General features: G+C 34.1%; 1 protein-coding gene across 5 annotated transcripts in view; it reads left to right on the top strand.

Annotated features, from left to right (window-relative positions):
- Positions 1-12,851, top strand: part of SNX13 (sorting nexin 13) — a 64,649-nt gene that overhangs the window by 41,787 nt on the left and 10,011 nt on the right. For 4 of the 5 annotated variants that reach the window (XM_053948137.1, XM_053948144.1, XM_053948120.1 and 1 more), the window contains 6 exons: positions 763-895; positions 1,626-1,663; positions 5,969-6,038; positions 8,465-8,637; positions 11,101-11,208; positions 11,937-12,047. In XM_053948137.1, coding sequence (XP_053804112.1) covers positions 763-895; positions 1,626-1,663; positions 5,969-6,038; positions 8,465-8,637; positions 11,101-11,208; positions 11,937-12,047 — 633 coding nt within the window. The remainder of the gene's footprint in view (positions 1-762; positions 896-1,625; positions 1,664-5,968; positions 6,039-8,464; positions 8,638-11,100; positions 11,209-11,936; positions 12,048-12,851) is intronic. The other variant, XM_053948130.1, reaches the window with a different exon arrangement.

Raw genomic sequence — 12,851 nt, 5'->3', positions numbered from 1 at the left:
GCTGTAGAATTTAGAATGACACTATTTTATGTGGGACTCCATTTAAGACTAATTAAAGTCCCTTGTGAAATCTGGGCCTTACTTGTGAATTCTGCTGAAGACCATAAATTTCCCATATGTTACAAAGGAAATGAACTTCCTGAAAACTGTATGGATTAGGTTTTTTCCTATTCTTACTAGAGGATAGTACTTGAACAGTAGTCCATGGAAAAAAAAAATTAAAATATTCTAGAGCTGACATGAGTATCCAAACATTGTAAATTAATTCCTGCTACGTAGAGATACTTGTATATATGCTGTAAAGGTAAATTGTTTGAGGTGGTGTGGTTAAATCTTTGTGAAGTATGGCTATATTGTATTGGCTAAACTAGGAATTGTCAGAACGGTCACATATGGTGTCTTCTCTCCCCTTCTTTCCCTCTTCTCACCTCTTGCCCTTAGTGTTTGCAGGTCTACATTTATAGTTTATCCACAAGGAGGGACTGAGATAACCTTTTATGAAATAGATAAAGATGAAATAGGTTTATACTGCAATTGGAAGGGTTAAGAGCAGAGGACAGAAGCATATACAGCTATGGTGCTACTTCCCTTCCTAGATGTGCACATCTGACTAGTTAGATATTTTCTGATAACCTTTTCATTAAGAGTAAGTCAGAGACGCGTTTGCACAGGTACTTCTTGTTCAAGTAGAATTTATGAAAACTAGTTTGATTAAAAAAATGCAATAAGTATTTCTGATTTTGGCATTTTTGTTTCAATAAGGTATATGAGTTGATGCTGAGAGATGAGAGGTTCTACCCTTCATTCAAGCAGAACGTGTTGTATGTGCGTATGTTAGCTGAGCTGGATATGCTGAAGGATCCCAGTTTCAGAGGATCAGATGATGGTGAAGGAGGTGAGCTCTGTATCTCTAAGGGTTATTTTCTGGGACCATTCTTTTCTCTGCTTTAAAATGAAAATAAAAAAATTATCCACACTGTTTTTACGAAATTAAATACTCCTGTGGTGTCTTTGATACTTAAATTTATTTTCCTCCTTGTGCTTTTGTGTGTAAACTCACATAGGGTTTTCACTGTAATAAGTTTATTAATCTTATATAAATTCTTGTCCGGTCTTGGTAACTAGTTTGTCACTAAAATAAATATGCGATTCTTCCATTCTACTTTTTTTTTGTGAAAATATTTAAAACTCTTCAATATATTAGGTTCTTTTAATACATAATAATACTCCTCTCTGGAAAGAGAAATTGAAAGTACATAGGAGATGTGACTCTTTAAAGCAAATAAAAACATTGTTCTTGTTAACTGAAGTACAAATCCAGTGGAAATTGTTTTCACTGTTAAACTAGCTTGTTAACACAACAGTGCCATGTGGGGATATAAACTTTAAAAAATGTTATCTCTGAAGTATTTATTTAGACTCTTTATAAACCTACATTTCTTTAAGTGTCTTTACTGGAAATTTGAAAAACACTTGCTTGTTGGATGCAGCATTTTGCCCAGTGCCATGATTGTCCCTTCATTTTTCATAATGTTTTGTGGATGCATTTTTATTTATGTGTGATCCTACGATGTGGAGAAATCTTCTGACTTGGCTTTTTCTTTCCTTTTCCTCACTGCTCCCAGAATCTTTTAATGGTTCTCCTACTGGCAGCATAAATCTGGTAAGTGCTTTGATTTCTTTTTTTTTGTGTCCTCAACAGTAGAGAAAGTGTGATAAAATAGTTTAACTTAATGTACATTATAGGTTTTACTTCACTGCAGTTGAATTTCTGAAAAAGTTTTTGAACCAAATTAAAACACACAAGTTATTCATTACTCTGTAAGATAAAACATCTCCTTTTTGTATTTTCCCATGTTTAATGAAATTTTACATTGTTTCTCACAGAAACAGTTAATTTACGGAAAGCATAATTTCTTATCCCTATTTGCTTTTCTTAAATAGATATAAATTTGGAGTTACATAATAATAGGTGAAAACAAATCCTTTGAAAGAGAAATTTCAAAGAATTAAATTCAAATAGACTGTAAAATGAGGCATTTAATTACATTTTTATTGGTTGATTTTTTTTTTTTCATTAGGAGTTGATTTGGAAGCATTAAAGTATCTGGAGTTTGTTCCAGCCATGAGTCTATGTTTTTGGGTTTTTTTTTAATCTAATTTCAAGTTCAGTTTTATTATTTTTAAGTGATTCTTGACCTGTGTCAGTTTGTCAAAACCTTTTCTTTGTTAAATGAGTGTACCTGAACCAAAAATGCAAATACATATATTTAAAAAGGAGAAATCATAAGAAATTTGGTATATATCCTCCTCATGTTTCTGCAGACAGTGTGTAGCTGAGCCACAAGGTACACAAGATTCAGTTGGGCATATGACAGTATGTTTCCAAACCTTTTCGTTTCATGAAGGTTTACGTAGAGATTTAGAATCTGCATGCAATTTCCTGGGTTATGCGATGCCTGGGCCCTTCTAGTTTGTTCTTGGAAGGTGCTGTAGCTCCTTAGGAGTTCCATTGCATTGATAAGGTCATGCTTGCATGAAAAGGAATGAGTGTTTTCTAAAGGAATACACGTAACATTAATGTCAATGTGTTTCAGTGTGGGGGTTTGTTGTTTATGGGGTTCATTTTTTGTGAGTTTTGGATTTTTTTTTAATTTAAACTGAGATTTTCTTTCCTATTATTTTCCTGTTGTTGACATTTTGAAATGTAAAGAAAAGGGGAGGTGTTCGGCTGATAGAATTAATGCAAACTCCTGGTAGATGCAGAAGAAAAACTTAATTTAGCCATATTTTTTCACAAGAGCTTTTTAAATGACTGATCTCTTTAAAAAAGATCTTTCAAATGTCTTTAAAGTACTCTTTCTAATAATGTTGTGCCATACCAGAGTTATATTTTATGGATGAGGATTTGTCATGATTGTGGCTTTTCTGGCTAGTGGTTATCTGCTGCTTCAAGTGACTTTCCAAGCTAAGTTAGAAAGACCTAAAGAGTTTACCAAGCACTGTTGCACTGCAAATAGGTATTAGCATGGGACTCTTCAAAGACTTGATTTTTGTTTTTGTTGTGACAAGGGTATTTATAGAATACTGCATTTATTATAAAGAGTTAGGAACATTCTAGGAGAAATCCATAAGTAAATTTCTCTTTATGCAGAACTACTCTTAGTTTTCTGTAGTCCATATTGTTCAGGGTGTTCAGTGCTTTTACAGGTGTTTGAATACTGGTAGATTAGTTTTTGCTGGCTGAATTCCATGTCAAGAGTAAATTTCTGTACACATAGTTTAGCTCCCTTGTGTTAGTCTGTTACGTAAGAAAAATAGAGCTTGGAGAGGTTACTTTAAAGGTCAGGAAATTTCTGTACTTGCAGCTAATGACAATGTATTAAATAAGATTGGGTTGTGATATTTTTAGGTTTTTAATTAACTTGTGTTCCTGTGAATATATCTAATGGTAGATATATTAGCTCATATTAAATGTCTGTTGTGTTATCTGTTCATGTTTCAACCTTTTAATTTACTTGTATTAATAGTTGCTGTATAGTGCCTTGCCACAGTAGTTGAGTGTTTCCTAAAGTTTCTATTATAAAATAAATTGTCTGCAATTTATACTTTCACTGGAAGAATTTGGAAGAGAGGCTCAAAACTGTTTTGAGGAAAAGTTGTTTTACAAAAAAATCTTATTTTCTGCCTTTTAATTTGATACATTAATTGACTATATTAAATCAATGGGTCACATTTTTGGAGTATAAAATTATTATAAATATTAATAGACTCTTGCAGATTTCCTCTAAAGGATCCATAATGGGAGCTTTGCATTGAGTAAATATAAGGATTTACACAGGTGTTCCAAGACCTTGAAGGGCAGCAGAAGTGACTGGGTTGAACTTTTGGCAATCATTAGCATATGTCAGCTTGAGCCCCACTCAGTAATCACAAAGAAATCTGAACTTGAGTGACAGTGAAGGGAAGCAGGAAAACAAGAAATAATTATGCCTTTTAAAAATATAACAGTACCCTAATATCAATATTTTGTAGAAAACAAAACATTTGAGCAGTTGGCAGTTACTTGTCTTCTCTTGTAACATCACATCACTTCCATCTTATTGATAATCAAATCCTAGAGCTTTAAAATCAAGCACTTTATCCAAGCTTCCACAAATGTCTTCTGCTAGCCAGTTTCAGGTGATACTCTGCTCATAAATCGAACACAGCATTATGGAGCAGCACCTGAGAGGGTCATGGCTGTTCAAGGGACTTGATCCAGAATGGGCTAAGTGGGAGTGTTGTGTCCAACACTGACTGAAACCAAACATAAAGATTAAAGGAAAGCCCATTTATGGTGATACATTACCAGAATAACTCTCCGGCATCCAGTAACTTATAGATTCTTGAGGTAAAGATGATGTCTGCTGTCAAAATATTTTTGCATAAATTCATCTGTTCTACCATTCAACAGACATATTTCTAGCACTATAGCATGTAGTGGCAAAACAGATTTCCTCAGAAGGGCTTTTCTTTCTTCTACCTTTTCTCAGTGTGGGGCTTTGGTACTAAAAGTGTACAAGCATATCATTGAGGAGACTCCCTACTCCAACACATGTTATTCAGATACTTCTAAGATGCCTTTTATTTGGTATCTAGATTTTACAACAGAAATGTTATTTCCCTTACCTTCAATAGTAGACATTTAGGCAGAGACTGATTGAGGTGGTTGAGGCAGGAAAGAGCCATTCCTTGTAGAGAACTAGAGGAGGAAGCAATGGAGTATTATGTTGGGATATTGTGGAGTTGATAAAGATTCAGATGAAGAAGGGGCAAGAGCAGAGTCTTTAAATAAGTCATGTTTAAATCCAGCCTATCTTTTGATTGTGATTTCGTATATTGTTTTATGTTAAGGAAACAGAGATTTAGAAACTGAATTGATGTAGGTAGAGGTTTTAGTTTGATATGGGAATGGCATGGTTAACTACTAAGTCCCATTCTAGATTACTTTTCGTGGTAAGTCACTATTAAACTGGCTTGGTTAAATTATAAAAGATAGCAAATAGCTATATTCATTCTGAATGTGTTTCTTTGGGGAATTCTGGGGTAAAATACATAAAGTAACTGGGATCTGAGTGTCTGTGAATTATACTTAGGTAGCTCCAACTCTTTTTTTTTTAACCTGATAATTTAAGATTAGGATGCATAGTGGCCCATCCTCTATTTCTATCAGTTGCATAACCAAGTCTTCCAACAGTCTTGAAGAGCTTTATTATGTTAAATCTTAGTAATCAGGTGTATTAATTTTAACTAAAACCAAAGCTTCTCTAAAAGACCCACTAGACTTCTTTTGATCCCAGTAATTATTAGATATGGAGACAGCATTAACCAGCTGAGAATGTACCTGTTCATTTTTTGCGACAGAAAATATTCCTGAGAAAAATGTTGGCTTTTGGTTTTTTTTTTTTTTTTTTTACATAAAGCAGAAAAACTTCCAGTTTCTGCTTCTGTGTAACTTTTGTGTAGGGCATAAAGACATTTGAAAGAAAATAGAATGCTATGAAGCTAAAAGCCAAACACAACATCTGTTACACAACATCCGTATCTCCCCAGTTGTTTGGGAGCTTTTCTGGCTTTATTTTGTTTTTTTTTCCAATGCTTAGTAAAAGACCATTTTTAGCTGTACTTTCATTAGGGTTGAGATATCAAACTGAAGTGGCAAATATGTTTGATCAAATATGAGTGGTCACAAAACTATGTGTGAAAATGATGGGGCAAATGAAATGCCCTATACTGTGCAAAAGAATGGCTTTGGTAACCAAGTAGTACAAACACCTGCACTGTTACAGTGCGCTAAGCTTTTAGTATAATGAACTGAAAGTTTGAAAATTAAATAGATTAATCACAACACATCTCAAATGCAATGTATTTCTGATCTTATTTTTTTTTTCATATTTTTCCTCCTATATTATCTCCCCACCTGCAGTCTTTAGATGACCTTTCAAATGTCCCTGCTGATGAGTCAGTTCAGCTCCATGCATACATCTCAGATACAGGTAAGTGAATCTGTTACGATGTCTTCTAACTTTTTTCCCATCATTTATTTTGAATTTTGTAGTATTACAGGCCCTTGAAATCCTGGTTGTCTCATTTTTTTGGCCTCATAAAACATTTGAATTCATATTTTCCATTAAGTCTTTTTGGAAATCTTTCCAGTATTTGTTCTGTTGGTCACAGACTATATATCACTTAAGAAGTGATTTAATTTTTGTGTATGGTATTATTATTATTACTACTTTTATCTCTGGAGAATCATTCATTAAACTTACTATTGAGTAGGATTTATTTTAGCAATTATTTCAAGAAATTCTGAAAGATATCTCTCTTTCTAGTCACAGAATTCTAAGTCTTGACTGTTTCATTCTCTTAGTATAATACTTTTCCCTTATTCTTTGTGCTTCCTTACTGACTTAGCTTAGTTTAAGGAAGTGAGTTCTGTTGTTACTGTGATGGCATTTTTCAGTATCTTTTAAAAAACTTTGCCTAGAAAGAAATTATTTTTCTTTGTTACATGAAAGTAAATAACAAAAATTTCAACTAATATTTCAAATACTCTAATTAAATTAGATTGCATTGGGCAATTAAATTATGAAGTGATCTTCAGATACTTTTTGGGTAGATTTTACTACCCAAATAATTTTACTTTGCAATAAGCTCCTAAATCTATGAATTTATGTAGTGGACACATGCTGTCAGTAAGCATTCAGCTACTTTACATTTTAATTAAACCTATTCCAACTCAATGTGAGGGTAGTGTGCAAACTGAGTGTAATGGTAGTCAGTCCTCAGGGAAAGGGGAAAATGCGTTGAAAGTTAACCAAATTCTGCTTTTTTATTAAAATGACCTGTGGTACTTTTTTTCTGAATTAAACTTAGAAGTTTCATCATTCTAACCTAAGAAAAAAAGGTAAACTTAGAACCACATCAATCGTAAAATTTATAATCTTAAGGACAGCATGTATTGATAACTACCATTATGACTTTGAATACATAATGCTCCAGTTGTAGCAGGAGATCTGTACAGGTTTGTATTGTAAGATAGTATTAAACTGCATCTGTGAACAGCTTCTTTTCTTCACCCAGTTACTATCCTTTCCTGTGTGTGAGGGTTATATACAGACAGGATTATCTCTGTGTGTTTCAGGATTCACACTGTCTTGGGTTGCAAAATAAATACTAATTAAGAGCTATGGCATAAGGGACGGCAGATTGCTACTTCTTTCTTTTTCTGCCTGAAGTGGTTCTGAAGATGCCACTTGGCAGTGCCCCTGGAATGTGGTCTGGTGGCTGCAGGGCAAAGTGGTCAATGTCAATGTAGAGGATGGGGCTTGTGCAGCATCCGTAGTGCAGGGGGTTCCTGACGGCTCTCTGGGCAGTCTTTTGGCACCATCCTGACTGCCTGCTCATTCCCCTGAGGGTTCAGCACTCAACATTCTTCTTTTAGAGGTTGGATTGCAAAGACAAGATACTCTGTGCCCACTCTTCTCCTTTCTAGTATGTAATTCTTGCATAGGCAGCAGCTGAGACCTTGATTAAAAAGACTTTCATCTAGCCGCTGGATAACTGTATGTACTGGATATTGGCTCAATACTTAGAAACACTACATGTTGCCAGTTTAAATGGTGTGCAGTGTAAACAATATTGGTTCTAGATTATTCTCTAAATAAAATGGAAGGTTTTGAAATAAACTGTACTTGGAAAATTCTGTGAGGGAGGAAGTCCAAGAAGACTTAAATATTTAACGGAGATCAAAAAGATGTTTGCTTCTATTTTAGATAGCTATATGTGTTCTTTTTATTTATGAATTGACTTTTCCATACAGTGTGTGTGTGCGCACACAGAGAATGAATTATATATATGTACACACATGTCTGTAAATATACTTAACTAAAATATTATGGGAAGTGATTTTTATCCTAGAGTTAATAACAAACTGCTGAGTTAATAAAAAACTACTGATGCCAATAACAAAACTGAATGCTTGCAGCTTGCAATCATTGTCTTGTATTTATAGACTTTTCTGATGGGCAGACTTTTGCAATGTGATTAGACTACTTTGCAGACTGGAATTTCTTCTGGTTTCACACTTGTCTTTCACCCCCATCTTGAGTTCTTTAGGTTAAAATATTTTTTTAAAGTTCTATTTACTATTTAAAAGTTGAAAATTTTTCTGTTTGTTTATGTTTTGCATGTCATTGAACCTGTCTAGCTTTAAAGCTGTTTAATCTCTAAGTTTATGCAGTAAGTTTTGGAGGGTACCATACAGTGTTTAAGTTAAAGGGATAGTTTAGTCTTCTGCTTGCATGTCCATTTTTATCTTTCAAATCTGTCATTTCAGACATTTCTTCACTTCACATTTGTGTCCTTTCGTCTTCCTTCTTTCTGTTTGTTCCTTTTTTATTTTTGTTTTTAAAACTGCTAGTCTATGCTGACTCTGACCCATATGCTGTGGCAGGAGTGTGTAATGACCACGGCAAGACATATGCCCTGTACGCCATCACCGTTCACCGGCGAAATGCAAACAGTGAGGAGATGTGGAAGACATACCGGCGCTACAGCGACTTCCATGACTTTCACATGAGGATCACTGAACAGGTAACCAGTCTCATGAAAATCTTTATAGGTGCACTTTCCTGTAGTTTAATAATTGATGGTAAATATATGATTGCTCTTTGAAAAAGAAATGGAACTTAGAAAGTCTCCCCACCTCTTCCCATACGGCTTAATTTTACTTTAAATCTTTCTTTGGAAGTGCTGTTGGTCTCCAAGAGAGTTAGTTATATTTGTCAGAGATTAAGAAATAAAAGCTGAGGTTGGGAAATAGGTATTTAGGTTTTAAGTGAATATTAAGAATTGGTGGGGTTGCAAAAGGGAGAGCTGGTAGCACTTCACTATACTACTACCAATCTGCCTTTTACTGCTGTACGTTATTCTCAGACTCTTTATCCTCCTAAAATGAAAGAAGGAAGAAATAGAGAGTTGTAATTTACCAACTGGTACAAAGTAGAACCTATTGACATGAAAGAAGGATGAAAACACGGTGCCTTTAAAAGGAGGCTGAAGTGCTTTAAAACCAAGCCTTTGCAGAAGTCAGATTTGACTGCATAACCTTTGAACTAGTCAGAAGTGTCAGTTTATATCCCTTTACTCTGTTATTAATTGAGAGTCATAGGGAACAAATTCTGTGCAGGTAAGTTAGCATTTTAAAGTTACAGCAGTAATAAAAACTGAAAAGGCTTTGTTAAAAAAGCAAACATGTTGAATACTTGGATTAATTATGAATGAAGTCCAACTTTCCTTTGAATTTCTGATGGTCTTAGTGTGCTGTCAATAAAGTTAAAATACCAATTTTTGTACTCCTTCAAATTTATTTTCTTAAATTAATTCAATGTTTTGAAGAATCATGGATCTTAGAGTGAATTAACATCCTGTTGGTATGGGACAATCATTTAAAACCAACATAACTTTAAATGAGTAGAAATAAATGGCAAAAGCAAAGATGTTCAAAATATGAAAGCTCAACATTTCTGGTTGCTAAGTCTGATTGAATTTACGGAGACTGGAAATGTTAACCTAGAGCACTAAGATTGCAAAAAGTAAACAGATTTCTGTGATTCACTGTGGCATCTCAGATGTGCCCAACAGTTTTGCTTTGTCTTGACAATAAAATAGACATTCTTATTGTCTTGTGTGCTTGTCTAAGACGTTTTTATTGACATGTTAAGGGTAAAAGTTAGAATCATTGATTTAAAATCAGTAAGAAGGTCAGGGACTGTTTTTCAGAGAAAATAGATAGTCGATCCAAAATGGAATTGAAGTAGTTCAAAGCAGTTCAAAGTATCTGAGGTTTTTTTTCCTTAGAGCATTGAATAGATTCGCACCAGTTCCTTTAGTCAGTCATGTAATAAATGCCATTTGAAGTAAATACCTATATTTAAAATAGAGGCTGTTAGTTGCTTATATTGCTTCTGGTTAGATATAAGAGTCCAAATTAAAACTATGAAAACTAGACCATCTTCTGTTCAGTTATTTTCCCTTATGACCTACTTGCAAGGGAATGGGATTTCTGAAGTTGTAAAGAACTATTCTTTGGTGCTTCCTGCAGACCATAAATTTCATATGAGCTTCGTGGCCCTCCAAAGTTTAATGATGCAAGAAGAGATCTTGCAAGGACTGAATGGAATCCATGTCTTTAAATCTGTAATGTTGTGGTTTTTTCTAAAGAGAAAAAGGATGCAACCTCTTTCCATATTGTTTCTTAAAGCCTAGAATACTGTATGTTTCTCTCTTTACCACCTTAAGGATATTATTTACAGGAAGTCTGGATTCTATATGGGGATAGTCCTGATTCTTCAAGTTTTGTTCTTGTCACTTTTTAATTTTTTGTGCATTGTACCAAATATATTCAGCCTTATTAAGTGTTAGGGCCTCTTCTTTCCTTTCTCCTTCCCTGGGACTGCCATTCTTCCTGCAAAACTATATCAGAGCACATGTCAATGATGTACAGTGTCAAAGACTACAGTGCCAATCACTGTCATTACCTGGAGAAAAAGCACAGATCATTACATATAGAGCAAGTTGTGATAACCTTTGTGTAAACTAGGTGCTGCCATCTCTTCAGGGAGAAAAGCTTAATTATTTCCTTAATAGAATTGATCAGGGTAGGAAAGAGATTTTAGAAAGATTTACAAGTTCTCTTAAAAATCTTTACTCTTTATAGTCTTATAATTGTAGTAACTTCATTCCAAATAATAATAATGATAAATTTTGAGCCTAAGCCTTTTGCACACTATTGGTTTGTATTTCAAAAGTGTACTTCAAAAGAGAGTTTCACAATATATGAAATTTTACCTGTGATAGTCTCCTGGGAATTTTCACACATTTTTTATTGACAGCGTACCTCTTTCTTTAGCTTCTCCAAGAATTCTGAGTTCCAGGCATGATGCAGAATTCTTTTTGTCAGGTGTTAGATGATACATAAGAATAGATGAATAGAATGTCCTTATATGAAGACTTGAAACTCTTTAAAACAACAAAAAATCTTTTCTTTTTTTCTAGTTTGAAAACCTTGCAAATATACTAAAACTTCCTGGAAAAAAAACATTTAACAATATGGACAGAGAGTTTTTGGAAAAGAGGAAAAAAGATTTAAATGCTTATTTGCAGGTAAGCTGTTATTGGGTTTTTTTAGCTCTGTGCTTAGAATTATTTTTTCAGAGGTGGCTTGCCTTTGTGGATTTTTCTTTTATAAAAAAAAAAAAAGCTGTTTTGTAGTTGGTATGCAAAACTAAATAATATACCATAAGAACTTGATACTGTCTTATAAGTGCATTTTCTTTGGTGTTTTGGTTTATTCTTGGCCAGTTCTGTCACAGCTTTTCTGAGCTGATGAAGTTCCAGGTATGTTGGTTTTGAGCTTTATGCCATTGATCTTCTCCTGCTGACATGTTTGTGGTCACTTTCTCTTGTGCTGCTGTGTAAGGATTTCTGTGGTGCTCACTTGAGCAGTGTAGCAAACCACACAGTCCCTCTGTTCAGATAAAGCCTGTATCAGCCCAAACAAAAAAAGTCTTCCTTCATAGGGACTTTCTAGTCATTTAGCACTAAAATATGTTGAACAAGTCAATGAACATATTAAGAATAAATAATGAAGATGAGTAAAGCACTGTGAAATGACAGTTTGATGATAAAGGTGTATATTTTTCTGTGAGATGCTATAATTACCATAGTGGTTAAAATTATGGTAATTACTAAGAAGCCCATTGTTTCCATCTTGAGACTACTGTAATGTTGGAATAAAATTTAGGAATTAAAAAATACATTGCTACATGTGATGTCTTTGATTGTCTTGTTAATTATGTATTAAAATAACTTTTAAATATTATTTTACTCAGCTCTTGTTAAATCCTGAGATGATGAAAGCTTCTCCAGCTTTAGCCCATTATGTGTATGACTTCCTGGAGAATAAAGCCTACAGCAAAGGGAAGGGGGATTTTGCACGGAAGGTAAGAATGTTTTGTACAGTCAGGGGAACTTTAGAGCATTCATTCATGCAATGATTGCATTAAACAGACATGTTGAACTGATATTAAAGAGCTATGTAGCACTTTGAAAACATCTTGCAAATGCGTTGCTTTAAAACTTTCAGTGGCAAAGTATCTGAGGACATACAAAACCAAAAAATTGCCATTTTTATAATAGGCAAATCTGTTTGTATGACAAGAAAATAAAATTTTGAAATTGGACCCAGTGAATTCCACTGAGACTTCTCTACTAGTCTAGAAGTGTGTTTGTTGCAAGTTGCTTTCTGTCAGACATCTGCGATATTTTTTTTTATAGTCTTACTCAGATTTCTTTTTTCATTTCTTTACTCTGTATTTACTGCTATTACCATGCTTTCCACTCTTCAGCCCAAAACACAATATGCATTTCTCTTCAGAAGCACCTGTTATGTATTTAGGTGTAACCATCCAGAGTCATTGGTCAAATTCAGAGTTCTGGGTTCTTCATCGTTTTTGTTAAGCCACCAGAAGTGTCTTCAGACAAGTGGTTCTTTGTTCAGTTGACCAGTTTGTGTGAGCATCTGCTTTGCAAATGTAGCCATTTCTAAAATTCAAGCAATTTAGATATAAAAAGCATCTGCAACTCTATTGTCACCTCAAGTTACTGTCCTGCCTATATTCCTGAAATAATTAACAGAGAAATAGTTAAATATTTATCAAGGTTTTTATAATGATGTGTTTTCCAGCTTACAAGATTCTTTATAAGCATAACTTTTTAAAGGGCATCACTCTTGTATTTGTGCTTCT

The sequence above is a fragment of the Vidua chalybeata genome, chromosome 1 (assembly GCF_026979565.1).
Source record: "Vidua chalybeata isolate OUT-0048 chromosome 1, bVidCha1 merged haplotype, whole genome shotgun sequence".
Lineage (NCBI taxonomy): Eukaryota > Metazoa > Chordata > Aves > Passeriformes > Viduidae > Vidua > Vidua chalybeata.
This window is presented reverse-complemented; position numbering and strand designations above follow the sequence as displayed.